Source organism: Tenrec ecaudatus, chromosome 14 (genome assembly GCF_050624435.1).
Source record: "Tenrec ecaudatus isolate mTenEca1 chromosome 14, mTenEca1.hap1, whole genome shotgun sequence".
In the NCBI taxonomy this organism is placed as follows: Eukaryota; Metazoa; Chordata; class Mammalia; order Afrosoricida; family Tenrecidae; genus Tenrec; species Tenrec ecaudatus.
Genome location: NC_134543.1, coordinates 93,430,985 through 93,458,067, shown reverse-complemented (window position 1 = coordinate 93,458,067; position 27,083 = coordinate 93,430,985). Strand labels below are relative to the sequence as shown.

The following is a 27,083-nucleotide window of genomic DNA, read 5'->3' as shown; positions in this document are numbered from 1 at the left end:
TATGATTGGGGGTCACCACCACAGGAGGAACTATATTAAAGGGTCGCAGCATTAAAGGTTGAGAACCACTGCTTTAGACATAGACGATTTTAAATAGTTGTCTTTCGAAAAACTCAACCATCTCAATTCCCTTCAACCTATATAATTATGTTTTATTTCTAGTCTCCTATTCTCTGCTGCTAACATCTGCATATGAACACAATCTTAGCACTCTAGATCTCATCTGCTCCCGCCGCCCATTCCTCCCCTGTAGTCAGAATCCCCTGTTTGACACATCATGATTACTTTCCCAGCAGAGCACTGCTGCTTCAGGTGGGGAATAAAGCAGCAGGAGGAGATGAACTCTTGGAAACAAAGATCCTAATTTCTTACAGCAAGGGACATCCTTCACTAAGCCTGGTTGGCTTTACAGAGGACACCCCTCTGGAGCCCCACAGAGCAATACATGCCTGTGACAGATGCACTCATGTAAACTATGCTGGTTTGTTGTTGTCAGAAGCCAAGACCAAACATGGGGTGGGGGAGGGGAGGAGAAAGTAAACGCCTCTCAGGTGTCACTCAAAATAATTGTTAGCTCTACTAACAGGGCTACAGTCACTGGAAAAAAAATTAAATATCTCCAGAGCTATTCTTAATAAGGCAAACTGAACAAGAATGTGTACCAGACAGTGGCTCTGGGAGTCACTAATGAAAGACCCTCTGACCTGGAGGTATGCCAACCCTGAGCGGGCCAATGGTTTACTCTCTCCGTCTATAGTATCAACTCTTTCAAACGTTTCCCCAACAGTGCAAACGGTCTTGTCGTCTTTCCACTCTATTGCTAGTCCTGCTTTCCTACATCATTATGACCAACATTCTTGAAAAAGAAAACCTGGGGGGGGGGGAAGAGAGAGAGAGAGAGAGAGAGAGAGTGTGTGTGTGTGTGTGTGTGTATCACAGTCTCATCAATCACTTGAGAGATATAAATCAAAATAATTTCACTAGCTGGTAAGATATATTTTTTATTCCATTGCTATTAGTCATAGGGTGCTGCCTTATCAGATAAGTGCTAAGGAAGATCCCAATGCTCACTGGTCAACTTAAAGCTTAGTAAGAGCACAACCAAGAGTGGGCATGGACAGTGCGTTCTTCATATTTCCTGAGACATGAAAGGCTGATCAATAAATGCTCATTTCAAATTAATTATCCATAGAAAGAATAACTGGCATGTATTTAAACTGACTTTAAGTGTTCAGGTGGTCTCCATGCTTGATTCAACTTTTTTATTTTTTCAATCCCTCGGGATGTCCTGGAGCCCTGGTGGCACTGCGAGTTATGTGTTGGTCCGCTAAATGAAAGGTCAGTCGTTTGAACCCACCAGTCACTTTCTGCTCCCCTAAAGATCGACAGCTTTGGAAACCCCCGGGTTTACTCTGTCCTATAGGGTTTCCTGTGAGTTGGAATCAACTTCTTGGCTAGAATGATGTGTGCCTACAGCAAAGACTTCAAAGGGATCTGTCTGATCCTGGGCTGACCAAAGAAGATGGCATAAAGATGGCCAACTTAATGAGTTCCACCAGGCAAATCCTGGTGAGAGAGAACAGATGAGTAGGGAAAAGTAAAATTCTTTCCAACTTTGGTGAAAGGAGCTCAAGAGCCAATAGCAGCCTGTGGTGGCAGTGGGTCTGATGGGGGATTTGAGCTGCTGAATGCCAAGTTGATGGTCTGATATGCAAATAATAGATTCATTTTAATGTTTTCCTTAAGAAGAGTCAATAGCAGCTGTGAATATTTGCTATAATCTATATTTCTCAAGATTTAATAAAAGCATGATCACAGCCTTGCGTACATTTCTTATCACCAATACAATCAAATGAGCAGCTGCAGAGTGAGTGAGACGTCTTAGAAACAGACTTGCATTCTCCTTGAGAAGGATATGGCAATAAGAGGTGCGTGGCTGTGGGCATTGGAGGCCAGCGCTGCTCGTAAACTTCTCCATAACATAACTAACTAGCATCGTTCCTGGCATGTAGAGAGCACACTCAACAAATGTTAGCTGAAAAGAAGAGTGAATAATCAATGAAAGATTACAATGACTTTCTCAAATCCGCCTTCATGGGTGGCTTGCCTACCTTCTTGACTATAATGCCAAGAAAGCAGGGAGGACTTTATCTGACTTGTGCCTAGTGCCTAAGATAGTCCTTAGTAATATATTTGTAGAATAAATATATGAATGAAAATAATATTTTAGTTGCAGGAACTGGTCATCTATTTAACTTGTGACTTGTGTTCATACAAAATAACTATCTGTAGAAGTACAAGTTACTCAAGTTGACATTCAAGCAGCCAACAATCATGAAGAAATGTTCATGTTCATTAACCACATGTGAAATATAAATTGAAACAATAAGGTACCATCTCAACATTGATACTCTTAATAAACTTAAAAAACAAAATCAGAAAATAATAAATGCTGAAGAGGATGTGGAGAGATTGGAATGCTCATAAATTGCTGGTGTGGCTGCAGAATTGTACAAGCACTATGGAAATCAGTACACACCTCCTTAAATAAATGAAAATACCTTATGATCCTGCAATTTCTCTACTTGGGATCTATCCTAAAGAAATAAAGAACAAACATGAGCAGACTTATGCACACCTGTGCTGACTGCAGCAATTTCTGTAAGAGCTAAAAGAAACGATCAAAAACCCCACCTATAGCGGAATGGGTAAAGACACCCCGATATATCCATACAATGGAATATCACACTTCCTTAGAAAACAATGATGAATCTGTCAAACATCTCAGTCATCGGCAAAATTAGAGAACATTGTGCTCAGCAAAGTTAGTCAATCTCAAAGATAAATATTTTATGACAATTTTATAAAGAGAAAAAAAAATTGTTTTCACACCAAAGGATAAGATGTTAAGGACTACAATGGAGCCAGGGTCAGGAGGGATAAGGAGTGAGAGGGAAGAGACAGAAAAGGAGGGAGAAAGAGTGGGGAAAATAAGAAAGAAAAGAACCACATAAATGGGGGTGAGGAGGTGTTAATTGGATACTGTCACTGATTTGATGAAATGGGCTGGGCAATTGCATAGGATATGTGTTTCTTTGTATGTGTTATAGGTCTCAAACAACAGGGACAAAGAAATGAAGATATAATATATATATATATATATATATATATATATATATATATATATACTAGAGAGAGAGAGAGGAGTCACATGGGCCGTTGCCTTAAGAACCCTCCCGATTTCTTCCCCATCAGATGGACTACTGGTCTGAGTGGCAATAAATGGAGGAAAAGGAAAACTAAAACAGGCTTAAATTCTTCTGTGACATCAAACCAAAAAATGTAAGAAGTTGCCAACACAGTCAGCACATCTGAGCGTGCTCCAGACGTCAGCCATAGAGCCCTCCTCCCGTTCTTTCTGCCTGAGAGGAGGCCGGCAGCCACAGGGGCTAGCGCGCTGGGCTGCCGCTCATCCAGAAGTTGTCGATCTAATCCACCAGCTGCTCCACAGGGGAAGATCTGGTGATCTTCTCCCATTCACAGGAAAACCGAAACCCAGCTCACTGCCACTGAGCTCCTTCTCAGAGTGGCCTATAAAACAGGCTGGGACTGCCCCTGTGAGCTGCGGACTGAAGCCTGATGGGAGTGAAAGGCCTCATCATTTGTGCCCCACAGGGAGAAGCTTGGTGGGTTCCACCTGCTGACCTGGCAGTTACCAGCCCACATGCAATCCACTCTACCACCAGATCTGTTCAGATCGCCGCCCAGGAACCCCTAAGGGTCACGATGAGTCAGAATGGACGCTGTGCCACAGAACAACAACACAGAACTGGACGAGCTCCTGTGCCACAGCAACTGCTCAAAATATGGCTATGAGTCCAAGAAATTCCAGATGGCATAAGGGTAGGAAAAGGATTTATTATGATTTTTCCTTTCTACTGTCAAGAGAGAGCAGAGAAAATAGGTGTTTTATAAAAACACAGATGAAGCACAATGGGTTGAACATTTAGAATAGAATAAAATAAAATTCAGAGGAGTCCATAAATCTTAATTTAAGAAGAGCTAATATATAAACAGTAGGAATACTTTTCAAAGATGCCCAGATTAGGACCCAACAGAAAAGCATTTTCTATCTGCTAACAAAAGAATCACACGAAAGTCAACAGGCTTTCAATTGCTTGCAACACAATTCCAGGTGTATCCAGGTGAACAAGAATAAATAAATGGTCTATTTATATACCAATATTTTGCTATAGCTGGATTAAAAATGATATTCTATTTAAATTTGTCTTTAGGTCTAATTAATTATTGTGAAGGAAGATTTCCAAGGTAAAGCTACAACGACCGTTAACAGTATTTCATACCAGGCATTGGATTTCCTGTTTTAATCACCAGTAAACATGCGTTAATTCAGTATCCCATTAAAACACTCAGTGTACATAGAATAAATGAACCACTCTTTCAAAGGCTGTAGAGGCAACTTTTCAATCGATGACTGAGAGTGCATGGAGTCAGCTAACCATCCCACAATGGGGTTTATTTTTAAAGAACAGTTAACATATCATCTTTGGGTCCATTTAAATGAGGTAATTATTCTAGATCCTAAAATACAGAGGAATACCATATATACTCGAATATAAGCAAACCCGAGTATAAGCTGAGGTGCCTAATTATTACCTGGGAAACCAAATAAACTTATTGACTCGAGTATAAGCCTAGGGTGGAAAATGCAGGAGCTATTGGTGAGTTTCAATAATCAAAACAAATGAGAATAAAATTGCTAAAAATTGAGACATCAGTGGGATAATGTATTTAAATATTTATTTTAAATTAAAAAAATTGAAATCTTTGAATTTCTAACAACATATATAATTCTAAAAGGAAAGAAATAAGATATATTCTAACAAACTATCAGCGGCTCTAACTTGTCCCTGAGTCAACACCTAAGAGATTGCCTCTATTGTCTATAAGATCTATTAGTCATCCTTTAGAAGTCTTGCTAAGCTCATTCATTGGCGTTGTTATCCCTTAGCATATAGCACAAAGAAGTACTGGGTACAGGTGTGAGGGAGGAAAAAGTTTTATGTTTGAAGATGCTTTCTCATTTTTAAAATTAATTGGCATTGTTAATTCCTATAAGGTTATTTTAGATAGCTATCATTCCAATGTTGTTAATTTGTTTATGAAATTTTAACTCACATGTAACTAATCAATAAAAATGAATCTTCTCTAGTGAAAAGATATAAATAAATAAAAACATAAATAAAAAGACAAGTCATTTAACATTAATAAACCAGCATAGCAAGTGGAAAATAGTTCAACAAAAACAATAAGGTATCAACAATGATACCTTAAGAATACTATTCCCAGAGCTCAATCAGCAACCAAGCTAAAATGTAAAGAGTTAAAATCCTTCAAAACTGGATTCCTCATCATCATCCGTGTCCCAATGCAGAGCTTCAGCTGGTGTGAGGTCATCATAGACGCTGTCCTCGCTGGGGTACCACTGACCCGTGTATAAGCTGAACCCCAGTTTTTCAGCACATTTTTTGTGCTGAAAAACTCACCTTATACACGAGTATCGACGGTAGATGGGGGCCATCACTTTCAATTCACGCCTGACACTTGCATGCCTCGTAAGTGGTGATGACTTCCAGTCCATGGCCTTTGTAGGCCATGCTAAGTCAGCCCTCACATGCTCAGTGCCCAGAGTCAAGTGAGTAAAGAACTCGAACCAAGTTTAAAAACCAAAGCAACCGTCACAGAGTCAACTTTGACTCCTAACAACCTCAAGAGTGTGAGAGTAGAATTGGTCTCTATTGGGTTTCCATGGCTCATTTTATTGGAAATCTAAGTGCCAGGTCTTTCTTCCAAGCTGCTCCTGAGCGGACTTGGACCATTGATCTTTTGGTTGGCAGTCGAGAGCACTAAACGGTTTGCACTACTTAACCCTGCTCTTTCTCCCAGCTGGGGTGTATGAGTTCTCAAGGGGAAAGCAGAGAAGGCCGACGGAGGCTAAGCAAAGAGATTAGAGGGCTTCCTTGTGCACCGGTAGATGGTTCTGCGGGAGTAACATCGGGCAGCTTTGAAAATCTGAGTGTAGCTGTGGGCTTTAACTAAAAAGGAGTGCGGCCCGGTCGTAATGGTCACTGAGGGAGTGTACAAGGTGATCAGGTATTACACAAAGCAATTAGGATCAGATTTTAAAAAGGTAATTTCTTTCTAATATACAGACTTTCAATAGGCTACACATTGCAGTTGTCCTTATATGAAAAAAAAAGCTTGCAGCTTTTACATGTGGAAATTTAATTCAGTAAGATAATTTCCCTAATTTATCAACATTTTTTCTTTCATTCTTTCTTTATTTTACTCAACTTTCTTTAACTCTGGTTAGAGAATAATATTTGTGACACCTCCCAGCTTCAACAATCTAATAAGACATTTAACTATTCTCTAGGTCAATAATAAAAACATTAAACACTCAGAGTCAGACCAGACTCTCTCTGACTGTATTCAACTTCCTCCACCAGCTTAAGGCTGCTAGTTTCTCTGTATTTGCTTTCCCTCCCCAATCCTTTATCCATTTGGGTAAAAAAATGATATAATTCAATGTTCTTTGAATTTTTTTGTCCTAAAGAATATATTATGTATTATGGAGACGCTTACATATTGGCATAACATAATCATACATAACATAATCATACATAACAGACATTGGACATCTAGGTCCCATTCCTCACTTACTGACATAGTAGAGTTCCAAAGACCAAGTCATTATGTGAAAACCAGCTTTGTGTGAAAAAGGAGGATGGTCACATCAGATCACAGAATGGAGGATGGCTACCTTCCAGAACTGCCAAATTTCATCAGGACATACATGCTAAACCACTGGGAACAAGGGCACAGCCAGGGTGACATGTCACCTTCACTATTGCAGCCAGAGCTACTCTTGCCCGCCCCCCCCCCCCAAACCCCGCTCCCTGTTCATTACTGCCAGATGGCTGATGTCATGAATGAGCAAAATCACTGGAATTTAAAAAGGAGATCTGTAAAAGTGAAATGTCCATCAGAGAAGAGTAGGTGTCTATCAAAGTACTTTTAAACACACAAGAATGCAATGAGCTGTATAGAACCTTTAAAAATTACATTTAAAATGAGAAGAGGGTTGTAGAGTGTGTAATGATTTCCATGATTAGTTATTAAGTGTATGCTTTTATGCCTTCATTTATAATGCTAAGGAGACATTGAAAAAAATAACAATCTGTAGCAAGTTTCTATACTGACACATAAGTGTATGCACATATATGGGATGAAAAAAAATCACCCTAAGCCAGTATCAACAATTAATGCTTTGCAAAAAGTAATAAAAGCTTAATATTTGGCTTCCAAGAAAATGTACTCCCCCATTCAATACAGGAGTCAAAAATATGTTACGTAAATTTTTGTAACCTTTCTTTTTAATATATAAAGCATTTTGTAGATAATATTTCTTAAGTTTCTTTCTTTCATAAGGCCTAGATTATGGTTCATATCTCATGACACCAAAAGTAATACTGCAACAGATATTAAAGCATTTTTTCAGCCACTTATTCTATAAAATATTAATTGCAAGCCTGTGCATGTGCTGTATATATTGGGGATTAGGTAACTGAGTTCCTGTTCAGTTCTAAATCAATAAAAGATAACATGCACAGCATCAATCAACGTTCACTCTTCCCTTAGAACATAATAACTGCAAGTGGAAGAATTAAAAAAAAACATGCTTAAGCACTCATGGAGACACTTGGAGCTAGAGAAAAGGTGAACAGTACTTACCTAAGAAGGACAGGTTTCTCTCCAGAAGTAAGTCTCGAAGCAGGACTTCGTGCTCGTGACCAATGGCGCTGAGAAGTTTGAGTTAAGGTCGGCAATGCAGAGACTGACCAGTAAGGTAACGTTACCACTTCCAGCCACGCTTTCCGTTTCCGCCTTCAGCCTACACCTCTGAAGAGTGAGATTTTGGCCCATGCCTCATTTACATGATTCAATGAACTTTTCCCATAATGTTTTCATGGTAAACGAGTATTTGTAAATGAAAGAAGGCTTGGGCAAGATATGACAAAACAATAATATATAAATTGTCAAGGGTTCAAGAGGGAAGAGGGAGGGGGGAGGGAGGGGGGAAAGTGAGGAGCTGATGCCAGGGGCTTAAGTGGAGAGCAAATGTTTTGAGAATGAGGAGGGCAATGAATGTACAGATGTGTTTTACACAATTGATGTGTGTGTGTGAATTGCGATAGGAGTTGTACGAGCCCCTAATAAAATGATTAAAAAAACAAAGAGGACTTGGACTGCCTTTGAAAAGCAAGAAGTCGCTGTAAAGCTCTGGTCGACCATCCTAAAAATCCCTTAACGCAACAAAACCAGTCGGCTGTCAGCTGGAACTCAGAGCGAGCCCATGCTTGCCAGAGTAGAATTGTCTTCCATGTGGTTTTCAATAGCCACAATTAGGGAAAGGGCTAGGAATTTCTACCGGGTGCATCTGGAGAAACCTCCAGCCTTTCGGTGGGCAGTCATGCCTGGTCCGTGTTTGCACCACCCCCAAACCAAAAAACCCAAACCCACTGCCATTGAATCAATTTCCACACATATCTAGGGCTTCCAAAACTATGACTATTCCATGGCAGCGGACGACCTCATCTTCCTCCTGTGCAGCAGCTGGTGAGCTTGAACCGCCAATCTCGTGATTAGCAGCCTAATGCCTAACGCACGGGGTCACCAAGGCTCTTTGTGCACCGCTCAGGGGCACCTATTTAACTCAGTGCACATTTGTTAACCTATTACTTTCCTAGATGAAATAAACCGAGGCATGAGAGGATTAAGGAACCAACACAAGTTCCATCCAGTTAAGACGTGGCTGAGCAGGGGGTAAAAGCCGATTCCTGCAAAGCCTGTGGTTGTGACTTCTACGCGGCTGCTCTGAAGTACTAAGTTGTATACTAATCATGAATAACAGTGGTTGTTTACTAAATGTCAAGTACTAAGATGCTTTTGTGCTTATTAAGGTATCACCTTGCTTAATCCACTCAACCATCACCACGTAGGTACCATAAATAGTCCCATTTTATACTTATGGTAAGTAGGATTCCAAAGGCTGAAGAGCTTGTTCGAGGTCCTCTGGCTAGTCAATGATAGAATGAAGCACAAGAGTTTGATTTCTGGTTTATTTTCTAAAGGGCAGGCGCCCTGGTGGCATAGTGGCTATGCATTGGGCTGTGATCCTAAGAGTCTGCAGTTCGAAACTACCAGCTGCTCCGTCTTTCTACTGGAGTAAAGAGTTAAACGTCGGAAACTACCCTGTCCTCTAAGGTCTCCGAGACGGCATCGACGGGACTGCTTTGCTTGTTTTTCGTTCCTTCCCGAGCGGGGGAGGAGTGTTATCGTATTCTCATCCTTTAACTCCATTCAAAATATTTGGTAATAACTATTTGAATACTTTACTTTGATTCACCATTGCGCAGATAATGCGAGAACCTGGTCACTTTCACTCTCTGGCTGACTGAAAACTGATTCTGACTATGCACTTCCAACGTTCAACTTAAAATAAAAAGTATATTGTTTTATTAAAAATTCCTAGAGAATTATTCTGCACATCATCAATACTTACAGGTCAATGTCTTTTAAATCTTATCAGTCAAGGAATGTGGCCACTCACATCCCCTGTCCAAAGAACCCAGGATTCTCAATGTCACTGTTACTACCTTTTCACTCCTGTCCCCTATCCCCCGGCCCCCATCACACTCAATGCCCAGGGCTGCTCATATTTAATTTGCAGTGGAGAGAAAATAATAGAATCAAATTTTTAAATCACAAAAATTTCACCATTGGAGGCATTTGATGTATAACTCTCAATGGTCTCTCATTACCAGGGGCATCCCACATTTTAGAACTAAATTATTTACTTCTATTCCACAGCAATGTGCTCTCACTTTTATTGTTGTAAATTATTTACATCTCAAATGTTGAATCGTGAGGCTGAGGTTACTGATAGTACAGAAATGAAACCCACAGCACTGGAAGCTTCCTGCACCATTACCACGTCTTTAACTGTTTCCCCAGTCAGGGCTCTGTCGAGGAGCTGGGCCCTAGACTCACACTTAGCAAAGTGGAGGTGGCAGGTTTCTCACACCCTTTGTGTCAGCGCCTGAGCTCTGTGGTGTGAGCGGTGGGGATGGGCATGGCTTTGTAGGGAAAAAGTACTAATCTCTCAAAGGAACAGCAAGTATTAATGACAGCTCACATACTAGTCGCTTCTGGGCGTCTTAGTGTCAACCTAGACTTTCTTCCTGTGATAGAGAGCCACATGTAGCATTTCACGATCGAACACAAACATTGTTTGCACAATTCTTAATTTACTACGTGTGTGCTTTCTCTCTTCCCAAATGAAGCCGTTGTCAGAGGATGCGCAATGTGAATATCGCCAACGTATCAGGACAACATAAAACCTCTCCATTCATGTGGGAAGTAAATTCTGTTGACTGGGTTAAAATAAAGATCATCTCTAAGAGTCGCATGGCCTGCTGTAGCCTGGTGAGCAGGGTTGTAAACATCTCAGTCAGTGCATTTGCACTATGCAAAATGGTTTCTACCTCAATGCAAGGAGATAATCTGTTTATCTATAAGCTTCCTGGACGGTTTGATTTTGCATGGCAAAAACAATTACCAATCTGGAATTTCAGAAAAGAAACACTTCTTGATTGTGCTCTTTGCGTGCGACAAGCACACATAAACTGCAAGGTCTAGAAAATTAACCTTACAAAACCAATAATGTTACTGGAACCACAGAAATGATCATCTAGTCAGTGAAGGCAATTTGAAAACACGTATCATCTTTATCAATTGAAATCATTGTACCACATTCAAATCTACTGGCAAGCGTACAGCCAAAAAAGAAAGAATATATAAAAAAAAGGGGAAAGTGAATGATGGCAAAAATGTTAAGGAAAATACTCCATACAGAATTTATAATGTGCTATAAGCAGAAACACTTAGACTCTGTCTATACTAATACCTATTATTGATGTATGGCAGTGACCATGGGGCAAAACTTGTAAATAACCTCACAAGCCATTTTCTTCGCCAGCAATGCAGCAATCTAGTTTCCCGTAAGCATCTCAACTCTTACTGAAAAATAGCCTCCTGGCATTTACAAAGCAGTTGACTTCATACTTTAGTCCATGCATACATAATCAGATAGTTATATTTAAAATCAATACGCAATCCTTCAAAAGACATTATGCTTTTAAAGCTTTAACTTAAGTTGATTTTTAACTATTTTATGTGCTTTAACATTAGCAGGGAGTTCACCCCCAGAAACTCTGAGATGGTGTCATTTGCTCAGGAAACATGCTCACCATGATCACTGTAGGCACGTGGGGTTGGAATTCCTACAATTTTTAACAAGATCATTAATTTTACACAGAAAACAGGAGTACAGTTTCCCTTTGGTCTGACAGAAAGCTGACCTCCTGACAATGCTGTGTTTTCATTAATTGAAGCTAGATTAGGGGTACAGCTTTGGAGAATAAATACACGGGGGAGGGGGGTTCAAAAAGTCTGTGGAAATAGAATTAAAAGACCCTGGAACTTCCCCATGAACTTTTGGAAGCTCCACCGTGCTATGCTTAGGCACCAAGTATTATTGTCACAGGGCTCACATATAAGTCTACACTTCATGGTTTATGGAGGAGAAAATGAGAAAGCTTCCTTACAAGAAATTTTCCTGACTCAAAGGCTTTGTGAGGCAGATGGGATACACACACACACACACACACACACACACACACACACACACACCTCTCACAGACCTGATTAGCAAAGGCTTCCAACAAAGAACCCTAATGAGTCACAAGTGGTCACAACGTGCCATCCTAACCAGCAAAACATGTAACAAGAACACATTTACATTATTAAGATGCTTGAGAATTGTGGGCTGATAGAGATATAATCTTCATAAATATTTCAAACTACTAATTATTTAAGTAACTTTTTTGTCAAGATTATCAAGACACTGCTAACACTATTAAACATTGGTTATTAATGTCTTACTTGGTAAGAAGTTAGCAGTCTTTCAAACCCTGCTTTAAGAGGTATGCATTAACTCTTTAAATAATGAACAATAATTTATAGTAGATATAAACATGCCCATAAAAAAGAATGACTGGCCATCTGCTTTCACATTAAATTCAGTCCAGAGGGAAAACTTTGTAAGATTTTTCTAAAAATATATTTATTAGGAATCCTAATGCCGGCTCAACTTTTAATCCACATTTAAGCGATGAGGATCTACTGTCCTTTAAGATGCGGTGGTCTTTAGCATCATTTTAATCCCATCACCATCTTTAACGCTAGGGTCAACATTTATTCTAGCACATGGAAGTGAATTGGGCTCATTTCAAATAGAACGTTGCTATTACATTTTAAGAAACGTGTACGGGGATGGTAAAATAACAGTGTGTTACCTGCCTAATGACTCTCTATCTTTAAATGCCTTGGAAACCGCATGCTTTGAAAGAAGCAGGCACAGGTTCAGCTGCTGAACTGACAACTTCCCGGGGCCCATGTGATGTTTCTTCAGCTGTAGAATAGAATGGTCTGCCGTGACCCTCCCATTGACTGAATGTAAAACAGAAGAGTATCAAATGGGGTTTGTGAAGCAGAACTTCCTGCCAGGTTAAAGCTAGACACATCTCCTCTACCGAGTCTAAGCTCGTCAATCGTACACCTAAGCTTTTATGGGCAAGGATACTGTTTGATGCAGTCCACCAGTGGCCCATAGCAACAGTCGTTCACAATGCACTGCAGACAAACAAGAGAAGAGGTCTGGGGTGGGTGGGGTGACTATAAAAAATGAAGACAGTTAACCAGTATCCTAAAAGCAGTGATTACCCTTCTTCCTCCCAAAAAAGAAGAAGAAGAAGGGGGGGGGGAGGTGGGAGGAGGAAAGCTATCAAAGGCTGTTTAGATGAAATCACAGAAAACAAAAATTGCATGCTTTTTATTCACTAGAAAAGCAAGCTATTACAAAGTGAAATGCTCTTCTCACAAATATTGAGATGCCATTTACGGTGCACCCTGACCTCAGTGATGGTTTATGATGACAGTAGTTAAATGAGGTTTAAAATCCTTGACTCTGCTAGGCAGATAACAGCATTGCCACTGAAAATAGACAGCTGTGATTCATACCTGATAGACCTGATTGGCTAGAACTCCATCTGGAATCTGAGAAGGGTCCCGCAGCATACTATTTATAACAGACTTGCAGGCTGTGGGAGAGAAGAGATGAACTCGTAGCAGACAGTCGGCATACTTTCAATGGCAACATGGGAAGTGACATATACCTAGATATACACAGACCACGAAAATGAAAACATTCCTGATACTGATCATTTCTCCCTTCTTTTTTTTCTTTAAGGGACGCCTTTAATTAGACTGTTTTGCCAAGTTTATAAGCCACCTTGCCAGATTTGATGATGACCTAATTTTTCCAAGGCAAATTAACAAGTGCAGACCGAAAGCATATGTTGCTTCGCAGATAAATTAGCTTCGGAAAAGGCCCACTTGGTATAACACAACAAAAACAATCAGAAAAGAAAATATTTACCTTTTGCAGGTAGGTATTTAATAACCAAGCATATGCACGTGGACAGCTCTGGGAAGGAGGTCAGATTCAGACTTCGGGGACGTCAATGAATATGGCTTTCAACTAAGAGAGGATTGCTTGATTCTAGACTTTTCCAAAGATAATTCCCATTTTGGCTGTAAAATGTCATGTCCATTTTACAGGGGAGGAAAGTTAACATACAAAAATGGAGGGACTCTTAAATCAGTAAATAAATATGCATTTTTCTCCCAAAAGATGCCTGATGATATGTATTTGCCAGGAACATAGACCCTGGCCCAGGAAACTACTGTGGAAGTGGGGTGCCTAAGGGAGGTAGCTAATGAGGGCTGAGTTAGCAGATAACACGTTTGGAAACACAGATGGGAGAGCTTGGCCTCATTGTGGCCTCGGAGACAGGTGGCAACCAAGGAGACCAGCAGTCCTCTTAACGCATGAGAGGAAGGCAAGTCACTGAATCCTCGAGAGAAAGCAAACCTTGAAGCTAAGTCCACTACTGCCTAGGAAAAGAATCCTTTCAACCGATCCAAACAGTCCCGAATATTTAGAAATGTGCACTTAGGTTTGGTCTAAAAAGTGCAAATGGAAATGCATATTGGATAATTATCAATGTAGTGAACACAGACCATAAATCTACATCATGCCGGTTTTGAGGTAATGTCTGCCCTTTTCTATGTAGATTATTAATGTTCTTGATCCAGTTCAGGATCATATAAAACTGACACATATGATCAATTTAGTAAATACTTTAGAAAGGTCTAGGGAAATTATACCTGTTATCAGAAAGGACCAAACCAAACCAACAAACCACTGCCAATGAGTCCACTCTGACTTGTAACGACTCTACATAGTTTCAAGGCTATAAACCTTCACCAGAGCGAATCACCTCAACTTTCTCCCAAAGAGTGGAGTGGCTTGTGCTTAACAGTTCAACCCTGACCTGGCAGCACCACCAAAACTCCTTCCAGAAGGAACCAAACTCACACAAACAAACTCACTGCTATTAATGCGATGCCAACGCATAGACAATCTATATGGTAGAGCAGAATGGCGCTTGTGGGTTTCTGAGACTTCAAATCTTTACAGGGGTAGTCAATCTCGTATTTCTCACTTGGAGAGGCTGGTGTGTTCCAACTGTTGGCCTTGAGCTAGAAGCTCAATGCATAGTCCACTACACCACCAGAGTGGATCATCAGAAGGAACCAGTCCCCAGAACAGGACGTCATCCTGGGTAAAGTGCAAGCTCAGTCCCAAAAGGAAGACCCTTGACAAGATGGATCGACACATGGCTGCAAAAATGGTCTCCAACAAAGCAAAGATGATGAGGACGGCGCAGTACTGGTCAGTGTTTCATCTTGTTGTCTACAAGTCAACACCAACATCACTTAAGCAGAACACTGACTGCACCTAGTGAAAATAAAGTACGATTATTTTAATTATTGACAATTCTTAGTCATATAGCTTTATTCATACCGTATATACTCAAGTATAAGTTGAGTACTTCACATTTTTAAAGCCATTTTTGTGGTAAAATCACGTGCCTTGGCAGATATTCGGGTTGGCTTATTCTCGAGTATGTACGGTATATGGGATTTCTATACCTAATAGCCCTCAGAAAACATGGGTTTTCAGGAACTAGGGAGGCCATACGGAATCTTGAAAAGAACAACACGTGAGGAAACCTTTCCGGTCCTATCCCTGCAACTGACTTCAATGTCTTCATCTGGAGAACGTAATCGCAGCAGCTGATCTGACTACCTTACAAGTTCTTGTGTTGCTACAAAGCAACAGTTGGTTCACGTTCAGGTGCTAGTTCGAGCCTCAGGAGGCCGAGACATTTCTTCGTATAAGCTTAAGTTGGGCCTAGTTATTTCTGAAAGAGACGATTAGGAAGAAGTGACCAAAACATTGGGAATATGGAGCAGCAAACTGGCTATTGAAAAAGAATAGATTCCCCCTAATAAAATGACTTTAAAAAATTCTCAGAGCAATAGTACTAAATAGATGACAATGTGCTAGGTAAACTTACTCAGGTTGGTTGTGTTTGTTTGTTTGGGGGTGAGGGGGGGGGCTCTATTCTAAGATCCAGCCAGTAGGAAGAGACCCAAACAGTCTCGTGGATTTGGGTCTCTTCGTGGAGGGTACAGTCTCTGGCTAATCACTCAGTCAGCAGATGGTACCTGATATATTCTTTCCTGCTACCAACAATGCCTTCAGGGTCTCAATGAAACAACAGTGCTACCTTCAACACCCGCACTTGGCCACTGCTCAGGTGTCTTGGTTATATGTGAGGAGAAAATTATTAACGTATAAATGGCACACCGCATGGTCAAAATGCTATCCTGAGCGAAAATGACTGACTTCATACTAAACTCCACAGAAACTCACAGCTTAAATCATAAGACAAAGGCTCTCTTTCAAAGAAGGGGAACGATACTCTGAGATAGGAGAAACGTGGGTCGTTTATCTGATGAGGGAAAAAGGGACGTATTAGAGAAAAAATGAAACTGATGACATCATAATTTCCCTTATACATTTGAGAAGAGTGTGCGTATCAGAATTAGGGATCAGAGCCAATAAAACGTTTGAAAGTAGTTTGAAATACTCAATAGATTGCTATTGAAATCAAAGGAAGTTTGTGAGAGGAAGTCGGTTGCTTTAAATCAGATAGTAAAAACCATACATGGAGCGCACATTCATTTACATCTCAACAACATTTATTTTCTTGTTTCACAGCCTGCCTGTCTTTGGGGAGAGAGACAAAGCGCTAGCGATGGCAACATGCGCACAAATATGCTTGATACAATTGACGTATGGATTGCTGTAAGAGCGGAAAGAGCCCCAGGAAAATGATCTTTACAAAAAGAGCTAATGACTAGAACGTCAAGGCCTCCGCGGCAGACCCAGGATGCGCCTGCCCCCCAGACAAGACTCGTACTCCCTGAGACTGGAAGAGAGTGTCTGTGTCTCAATGCAAAGGCGAGACTGGACAACCTCGAGGTTCCCGGGTAAGCGCCCCGTGGAAGCCTGTGACTTGCATGGAAGCAACACTCACTTGGCAGTCGTGTCCTGCTCCAGCAACTCCAAACACCGACCTCGCAGCAAAGCGAGGGGTCGGGGTGCAAGTGCTCCCGTGAGCTTCTGAAACTGTAACTTCTAGCAACTAGCTCTGGTCAATTTTTGACCTGGCTTTTGGAACACACCTAGACAAGAGTCTTACTCTACCCAGCTTTCACTGCTGATTTCAGCTTCCCTTGCTGTGACCTTACCATTACTTCAACAGCTAAGATTTCAGCTTTCTGCCCAGCAGGGTCTTCCTGTTGTAAGAATGCGTGAATCACTTGGACCCAGATCCAATCCGCCGGATGAGCAGAGTATTGGTGAGTGATAGTCGATCACTGCGGCCCTTCTAGACATAAGTCATTATATGATACATTACAGTTCTGGACTTTATGTTCGTTCCTCTTTCTCTAACTTTCTTTGAGTCTGTTATATTATTCATTTGCTAACTTACCATTTAGATAAAATGAATTTTCAGTCTTTTATTTAACATATATATTTTAAAGCCCTTTTTGTTTCCTCTCAATTCTGCTTAGCAACATTACACTATTTTTGTTGTAGTTATTTACAAATATTGTGTTGTTTCCATTAAATTTCGAATTTAATTCATAAATCATTAAAATCAATTTAATATCTTGTTTCTAATTTTATTGCACTGTCATCAAACACATATGGTGTTTATTTTAGTTATTTGGTATTATTCCTTTGTGTTCTTCAATGTGAACACCCTTTGTAATGTTGTTGTTAAATGTCCTGAAAGCAGTCATGCTCTTATTTGGGAGAAACAGAGTTTCAGGTGTAACTCAAGAGCAAAGCCAAACTTACTGTCATCGAGTTGATTCCAATTCAGAGCAGCCCTTGTGGAACGTCACTGCTTGTGTGGGTGTCTGCGTCTGCACATGCTCCCAGGAGCAGAAAGCCTCGTCTCTCCTACTGAGCAGCTGCTGCTGACCTTACCAGTTCTCAGGTAACCGTTCACCCTACACGGTCACCAGAGCTCCTCAGGACAGCCAGTCAGTCAAAAGTTCTGCTTTATTCAAATCTTCTCTATTGTTCAAATTTCTGTTTAAAAACTATTTGTAAAATAATCATTTACTACTATAGTTGATTAGTCTGTTTCTTCTCATAAATTCCATTAATGTTTGTTTTCTACATTCAGAGGGATAGATAGATAGATAGATAGATAGATAGATAGATAGATAGATAGATAGATAAACAGGATTGGGTATTTAGTAATTATCTTTTCTACCTTTAAACATTTTTTTTCCTTTAAACATTTTTTGTCCGAAATTCAATGTTATTTGGTATTAATTCTATTGCATCAATTTTCTTATGGTTAGCATTTGCTTAATATCTCTGGTATTCCATTTCCTTATTGGAATTTTACTGTGTTTCATATATGTATAGCATTTAGCTGGGTTTTCTAGAAGTCCATTTTAAAAAGTAGTGTATTTAGTCCATTTACATTCATCTTAACTGGCATTTTCAGGCTATTCTCTATCTTTCTCTCTTACCCCCTTCAAGTTGATTATCCTTTTAAGAATCCCCTCTATCTTACTTTATGCACTGCAAGCAACACATTCTACTCTTATTTCTCTGTCTCTTCAAAAAATGTTTACTAAAAACAATCTAAGCTTCATGAATAATTTCATCATCTTCATAATTATAAGGAATAACTATAATACATTCACGACAATCAAGCACCCTACCCCTCAGCCTCTGGTTTATTGTGATGCTTGTGGATTGCTAACCAGAGGTTGGCAGTTCAAAGACACCAATGGCTCTATGGGAGACACGCCAGGCTTTCTGCTCTGGGGAAGTTTGTATGAGCTGGAATCAACTCAATGGCACTGGGGCTGGCTTATTATTTTTGTCTAGCTTTCTTATTTTTAAATATAACTTTACAATTAGTTTCTCTCGATTTTTAAAAGACCAATGCTTATTTACTTTGGGTTGTTAAAAAAGCACTGGACAGCTAACTGCAAGTTTCTTGGTTCAAACCCACCAGACACTCCATGGCAGCAAGATGAGGTTTTCTGCTGTGGTTAAGATTTACAGCCTTGAAAACTCTGTATAAGGCCACTATGATTTGGGATCAATTTGATAGCAGTGGTCCTGCTTTTTCAGTTTTCAATTTACTTTTCATCATTGGTTCTTCTGCTCTAATTTTGGGCCTAATAAATTTCTTACTGAGAAAACTGTACATACTAGATTTTTCAGCTGGAGTCACTGAGCAGATTGGTTCTTTTGGGAAAAGCTTTACTTATTTCTCCCCTTTGAATGATAATATAACTGAGTGTCAAATGGGAGGCCAAGGATTGTTTTACTTCAGCATTTTGGAGATATGATTCTGCTTTTTGATTTTTATTCTGATCGTATGTAGAATTTTCTCTGGTATTAAATTGCTTCCCTATCACGTAGCAGGGTGTGGCTCTTTTTACTTTGCCTGTTTGAGATTAGTGACGCTTTCTAAACTTAAGGATATATGCCTTTTATCGATATGAAAACTTCATTTTATCTTGGGCCTCCCCATTTTCTTATATATGTACAGATATATTAAATACCTGTCAAAGGTCTCATTCTGTCACATATATCTCGGGTCACTTGTTTCTCTGTCTCCTCTTCTCTCACCTTGTCTTATTTGAGATGTTTCCTTGGCACAATAACCTGCCTCTCATTGTTATTTTTGTTGATGCTTTCATGTGATTCTCCGAATCCTTCCTCTAATGTTTTTGTCTAATATCCAACCCAGGACAATTTTATTTATAAAGGTTTTTTTCCATTTACATAGCTATAGTCTTTCTTTTTATTTACCCAATCATTTTAGATACTTATTTTATAGAAGTATTTCAGAGTTTATGTATCAGATTTTATAGACCTACTTTACAGTCTCTTTGTTTTCAAATCTCTAGTTCATAGTACAAGGTTCCGCCTTCTGTTTGTTTGTTTGTTTATTTATTTATTTAACTTCTCCATGGTAGTTGGTTTCCTCACTTGGTTTGTAAATTTTTACTGTGAGTTTATTTTCAGCCAAAATTACTTGATGTGTGTTTGGGAAGTAAGTGAGTACTTTCAAGTTTATATAAAAGAGTAGTTTCGCGTTTACTTCTCCCAAGATCAGTTTTATTGTTAACTTGTTAGCTTAAGCCTCCGGACTAAACAAAGAATGTAATTGCGGACCCAAACTCATAAATGGCACTGACCTACATTTCCAATTTCTCAGTTCTCTCTTTAACTTTTGCACAATCCAAAGCCATATTCAGAAAGCAGTTACCTTGCCATCTTCTATGTGCAAATGGAATTTTCTGATGCTCTTTTTAGCATTTGGGAGATATGAAGAGCCTCGATTCCAATCCTGGTTGCACATCTGTTTTTCCAGGAAAATAACAATTCTAGCGTCGGCCCCACATGACGATGTAGAAAGCTAACTATCTCAGTGGGACTCCACACGGAGAGTTTCCGTTTATCACTCTAGATCCACTTTCTCTGTCCACCTGGGGCACCTAAAGACTAGATTTCTTTTGTTTGAGTGTGTTATATATTTACGTTTTTGGTTTCCTTTGCTGCTGCAGTGAGCTGGTGGCTCATCAACAAAAGCTCATATGACAGCCACATTCAATTATTTTAAATTTCTTTAGGAAATTCAGTGGACTTTTATGTTTTGCTCTCGAAGATGAATGAATACATGCGTATATAAAAGGTCCTTCACAGATGGGGGCAGAAACGATACCAAGAGAATGGCAGATGGGAAGATGGATGGGGGATGGGGGTGGAACTACCTAATTGAAATAAAATAAAAACCCAAATTCACTGTTAGCAAATTGATTCCAACTCAGAGACCCTACAGAGACTGCCCTCCTACACACTGTGTCTGCCTGGGCAAGAGCGAGAGGAAAAGGCCATTGATTTGTAGAAAATAAATTGCTACTCAATGTCCACCAAAGGCTGCTGTCAAATCACAAACAAGAGCACTGTGTGAACGCTTAAGCCTGGATCACAAGGTATTTGTTTCTATGGGTTTAAATATAAATCCTGATGGATTCTCCAATATAAACCACACACACTTAGCTTTAGACAACCATTTGTTAACATACAGATGATTGTGAAATTTGGACCGGGCTCGTTGGAGGCTACACGCATCCACCGGGGCAGATCATCTGAACACAGCAGGGTTTACTTCCATGAAGACTCATTCCCATGGCCTGCAAGTGGTGTTTTCTGGGAACTCAGAAGAGCTGTGGGTGATGGCCCTTGTTTTAGTCTTATTATTTTTTATGAATAATTTTATTGGGGCTCATACAACTCTTATCATAATCCATCCATCCATCCATCTATCCATCCACCCATTGTGTCATGCACATTTGTATATATGTTGCCATCATCATTTTCAAAGCATTTTTTTGGTACCTGAGCCCTTGGTATCAGCTCACGCAGGTCTTCTAACACCGTTTTGAGCTTCCCCTTGAAATAGTGGTTGAATTCCAAGAGTAAGCATCCCAAGAGAAGCAAGCAGAAGCATATGAGCTTTCTGACTTAGGCGTGAAATTCAGAAAAGAAGATCATGATTGACATCTTTCTGAAATGGGAAGGAAATGTGCCTTGTAAAGTAAAGGTGTGCCTAGAAAGCTGTGTAGTAAAAGCTCTCAAATGGAGAGGCAGCACAACGATGGTTACATTAGGTAATGACTGCAATTAATTAGTGATGGTCAGCTTAAATTGCCTCATCTATAAACGATCCTAATCGCCATGCCTCCCTTACTGAGCTATTGTGAAGATGAAGTAAAGATAACAAACACAAGCACTCAGCATGCTGTTGAGATCTGGACTGTTGAGATGGCAGTGCTTTGGGTAACATTAGGTCGCAGATGGTCACCACTGCACTACGAGACCACTTTCCATTGCGGAGAGGATACCACACAGAAAGACTTCAAGAGGCGTGTGTGAAGCCAGAGAACTGCTTTTATCACATATATGTTGCCACCGTCCATTCCGACCCCCCCACTGGCTTGTGTTGCTCTCACTGCCATCGAGTTGAGTTTGATTTATAGTGGCCCTGGAGGACGGAGCAGAACGGCCCCTTTCGGTTTCGGAGCCTGACATAAGCATGAGTAATGCTGGTGGGTTCTAGTGTGGAAGAGGATGCGGGGTGGAGATGCGTCTGGCCTCTACTATGTAGCAATCGGCTTTGAGCTAGTATAGAGCTAGATACTCCTTCTCCTTTGCCATGTTATCAGTTTTAGTTTTACTCTGCTGTTAGGTGCTGAGAGAGTTTGTATTTTGTATTGTCTCTAACCACAGAGTAACATTTTGTTTCTCTCTCCTAGCTAAAGAAAAAAACCCAAAGATTCCAAGACTTAGCAATCAAGTACAGGTGAAATTTCCTAAGAAGCACTAACGTCACACTCATTTTTATAACTCTTCCTTTCCTTAATGTTAGACAAGATAAATAGCCAGCATCTCCTGGGAAACAAACAAACAGGCAAACCGTTAGGGAAAACAAGTGTGCTCTTGAGTCCTCTGGAAGTCCTGCCCACTGCCAAAGAGTGCCTTCTGATTAAGTTGTACTTGAACTAAAACAAAGACAAGTTCTTCTTCCGGCTGGCATCTCGAATTCAAGACCGGAGGTCAGTTTCAACATGGTAGTTGAACCAGCAAGGGCCTGCGTGTGTATTGCATGGCAGCAGGAAAGACAGAAGACAAGGGAATGTGACTTTGGACTTCAAGGTCATCAAGGTCTCAACACACAGCTCCACTGGGGCAAGCCTGCCAGTGTCTGCCCCAGGACACTGGGGATACTGGCAGGGTCCTCCCTGTCCTTGCAGTTCGACCTACTGCTCAAGAATGTCAGGCTGCCGTCTAGCACACCTGCTGCACAAATGCCATCTCTGGAGATGACAGGTGGAAGACAAACCCATTCTAGCTTTAGGGACACCCACGAGGGCGCAGTAAGGTCTGCCACTGACTGGCACGCAGTCATGTAAAGAAGTAACTCAAAGGAGAGTACGATGTGAGCACCGGGAGAGGGTGAGCACTCACACTAACCAGAACTCTCAGTTTCAGGCAACTCTTCTCTCGTTATATACCACCAGCCTTACTCCCACAAGTCTTTATTAAGCACCTGTCTAAATCTAGAATGATTTTTTTCATGTACTTTCCTTGTCCGAAATGCCAAAGCTGTTTAATTCTCATCTCTTCCACACACACAAAAAAAACTTCCCTTATTTTCGCAACCCACTTGCTCCGGCCTCACTCTGAACTCCCTTATCTCCCAATCATCAGGCACTTGACTGACTAGATTAGGGGTCCTCAAACTTTTTAAACAGGGGGCCAGTTCACTGTCCCTCAGACCCACTGGAGGGCCGGGCTATGGTTTAAAAAAAAACAACTATGAACAAATTCCTATGCACACTACGCATATCTTATTTTGAAGTAAAAAAACAAATGGGGCAAAAACACCCGGCGGGCCGGATAAATGTCCTCGGCGGGCCACATGTGTCCCACGGGCCATAGTTTGAGGACCCTTGGACTAGATAGTACTTTGGCATTAATTCACCACACAGACATACAAACACACACAGATACAAAGACAATCTGAAGGAAAAGTAAATGTTCAGCAGAGTGTAGTAAAAAGGTGGGATAATTATCTGGGCACTTCCGCATAGCAGAAGACTTGGGCTTCCTCTGAAGTCACCTCAAGACGGTCAGAAATAAGCCTTACAAGTTTATTACTGGTTCTGAGGGTTGCAGCTTCCAAGGAGAGCTTTAGGTGGCCCTACAGAAATGCTGTGAGTTGGACTGGATTTGACGGCATATGCAACGTATTTGATTCACGTCGATTTGAGCTTGTGCATTATGGAGGCAGTAGGCTTTTTCTGTTGTCAACAAGTTTGAACTAAGTCTATCGGACCGAAAAGTGCCTAGCTGAACATCTAATGCGGTACTTCTTAGAGAGAAGTGCTTACTGCTGGCACAAGCATGTGAAGTGGTCTTAACAGCACACGGCACAATTTCCAGCTTTAACATGCGCACATACATACATACAACCATACAACCATACATAGGAGCCTGAATGGTGTGGTGGTTAAAACGCCCAACCACTAGTCAAAAGGTGAGCAGCTCGAAACCAACGGTGGCTTCCTGAGAGATGTGGTCGCCTGTTTTCGAAGGACGCCGGCCTTGAAAACCTTGGCAGTTCTACGCTGTCATTACAGAGTTGCTCTTGGTCAGAATGGGCTGAGTGGCAATGAGTTGGGTTTAAGTTGGGGATTCTTTTGTTAAGTATTTTCAATTTAAGACGAGAGATTCTAGTTGATCGCTTAAGGTGGAATTGCAGATTTCCTTTTAAATTTATGATAAATTATCCATCCCCCACACATAGTAGGTATAAATAGTATATTCATTGTTATCATATGCGATGGTATATGGATATGTCAACATTGTAAAGATCACATCCAAATTTCTCTCGTTTCAAAAACAAAACAATTAAACGCGGTTCTAAAGTTTCAGTGTAGTGTTTGTGTCGGTCGGTTCGGTTTACAGACACGTGGGGTTGCCTGGTCTCCTCTATGACAAGTCCACACACTTTCAAGAGAGAATGACAGTGAACTTTTACTCAGAGGGACCTGCGACAGGCAGCACTCTAAGCCCTCCTCAACGAGCTTGCAGTGAGAGCCGGCCATAGCTTACCAACGAAGAAACTCTGGCATGGTGCAATTACACCGTTTTCAAAGGCCCATTCATATTTCGTGGATTCCAATTTAACTTGGCTAGTTGGTCTCTTCATTAAGAGGGCATTTCCCCCCTCTTTCCCTAAGCGGGATTCTCAAAGGTAATCTTAAGTGTTCTATATAAAAATATCATGCTTGTGAGAGTTGAACTCAAGTTTTTCATCAGGATTCTTTCTCCCTCTGAGATTCTCCACGATTCGGAAACCAGCCATTTAAAATTTCAAGATACATAGTTCTCCAGATACAGCAAATACCAGGAGATGTCAGGTAAAAACACGATTAAAACAAAAACACCAAATGCGAAGCTGTTGTTTCCTGACAACTCTGCTCTCCAGGCCGTCCAGCCCTTGGGCAGAGTCCCAGGCACAGGATGGCATCCCGGAAGGGCTCACAACGTGTTCCTTTGATATTTCCTTTGCATTTTCAGGACAAAAAGGAGTCCAGAGGTGAGCAGGCTCTGTGGAATGGCTGGAGGGAAGGGTTTCCAACAAAAGCCTCCTCTTGCCCTCCTCCAAGAACGAGCAGGGCCTTGTTGTGATGGGGGTGGAAAGACTCTGACGCAGCTCTCCTGCTCTCCACCCCTCACCAAAGTAGTTTTCCATTTGCTTAAAACTTCTCACTTCTCCATAATAGGCCCCATTATTTTCCATTTTCCTTCAAAAAAAAAATCTAACAAGATGACTGTCCCCTTGGGAATTGAGGTAGTTTGCTGTGCCGACCTGGCCGATAAATACATGTGGGGCTGATTGCAAGGGTGAGGGATAAATGGCTCAGTGAGCCTCACCTTTCGAATTCTCAGGTCTCTTGCTTTGTGAGGGTTGGACCAGGGTGCAGGAACTTCTGCTTCAGCTGGCAACGCTCACTTTCTGCAAGACATCCCCAAGGAAAAGCCCCAGGGACCTAACCCGATGCAGCCCTGGCTGCTGGAACAGCCGTGGGGAGACCCCTGCCAGTGCTGAGATGATTACAAGTTCACTGATTCGGCTTTCCTCCTGCAGTCGGTGTCATTGCATGTGTTTTGTGAGATGGAGGAGGACTTTGTGCATTGGTGTTGGAGATATGGGTTAATGTTGGACTTGTGGACTTGGGCAGCACTGGGTTGGGATGTTTTCTTGATGCACACTTAACCTTTATAAAAAACTCTTATACGTGAGTTTCTATGGATTTGTTTCTCTAAAGTCCCCAGCCTAACACAGGAATCCCAAGAAACAGTTGCCACACCTTCTGAGCAGTCAGTCCTTTCTGCCTTGAATTAAACAAGCCCAGTAGATCCCCGATCCCCTCAGAAGTTACTATTTTGATTGGACTTTTTTTTTCTTTTCCGTTTTTGGAGCACCCTAATAAGAATATGATAAGTACACTACTGAGTAACTTATCTGCAGTTATCCACTGCTCCAAAGACATATTAAAAGACATTTTATGTAGAATAAACCCATGCCTGAGAAGAAATCTATGCATGTCTGAACGGCAGCCCTTATATCAATACTATTGAATTCCATGTGGTCTGTGGTCGCATAAGGGAGGAGCTCTGGTGGGATAGCAATTTACTTGCTGGCTGCTAACTGCAAGGTCAGCAGTTTGACTCCACCCGTGGTTCCAAGGGAGAATGTTGAGGCTGTCTGCTCCCATTGAGATTTACAGCCTCAGCAGCACACAGGAGCAGCTCTACGCTGTTGTATGGGGTTGGTAGAAGTTGAAATGGACTCAGTGGCAGTGTGTTTGGTTTGGGATGGTTGGCCACATAATAAACCTGAGCCCGTTTTTCTAAGCTCACTGGAGCCTAGCTGTTGAAGGACACTGGAAACTGAGTCACGAGTAAATAGAAGACTCAAGATCAGGGGAGACAGCTAATTGCACCAATGACCTACTGAGGCTTTCTGGCTAGGATAGCTAGAAAATCTGACAAGACCAACTGTGCTGATATTCCATACAATGAGAAAGAAGATGGGTGACCCTGCAGGGGCTGTGTCTATTAATGGGGTTGCATTCTTCCATAAAACAGGGGCAAGTCTATGCCTTGATGCAATTTGATGGCTTCAAGCAAGCTCCCTAACAATGCCCTGTGGTAGCTTGCTCATTTATATCTGCTGTGCTTCCACTTGCTGGCAAAGACCCATACCAAATCATGGCGTCTGCCTCAGTGCATAATTGGAAAGCACTATTAATTCTAAGCCATTAAAATTGTTGCCCAGGACTGAAAGGATTCCTGGAAAGAGGGAGAGAGCATGCAGGAAGTTTGGGGGCAAATCCCTCAATATGATGGGGGAAAGAGCAACTATCTTTTTAATATAAATATATATTATTTATATATATAATATATCTATCTTAAATTTTGGGTATGCAGGACAGCAAAGACCAAATTTCAAGGTATGCTAAACAGGCTGAAAATCCACACACTTTTCCGAACCTGGAAAGGAAACATTTTCTGGGAACGAAGCCCACGTGACTAATCACAGCCAGGGGCAGCGCTTCTATTCAGAAATAACTTTCACCTAATCCTCCGGAGAAAAATCCCAACACCTTCCAAGAAAACACAGCCATTCAATTTCTGCCCATTATCCAGCACAGAGGTCTGTCTTTCTTGCACTTTATTAGTGATTCATATTTTTTAAATGTCACCACTCTCTGTCCTGTGC

The 27,083-nt window shown here is 41.0% G+C and overlaps 1 protein-coding gene across 6 annotated transcripts in view; it reads right to left on the bottom strand.

Moving 5' to 3' along the window:
- The window catches only part of CDIN1 (CDAN1 interacting nuclease 1), a 248,183-nt gene that overhangs the window by 114,200 nt on the left and 106,900 nt on the right, over positions 1-27,083 (bottom strand). For all 6 annotated transcript variants that reach the window (XR_012779690.1, XM_075530947.1, XM_075530951.1 and 3 more), the window contains 3 exons: positions 13,225-13,304; positions 12,788-12,837; positions 7,816-7,883 (listed from right to left, as the gene is read on the bottom strand). Coding sequence is in view for 5 of the 6 variants with exons in the window: in XM_075530947.1 (XP_075387062.1) it covers positions 7,816-7,883; positions 12,788-12,837; positions 13,225-13,304 (198 nt within the window). In the remaining variant the exon portion in view is untranslated. The remainder of the gene's footprint in view (positions 1-7,815; positions 7,884-12,787; positions 12,838-13,224; positions 13,305-27,083) is intronic.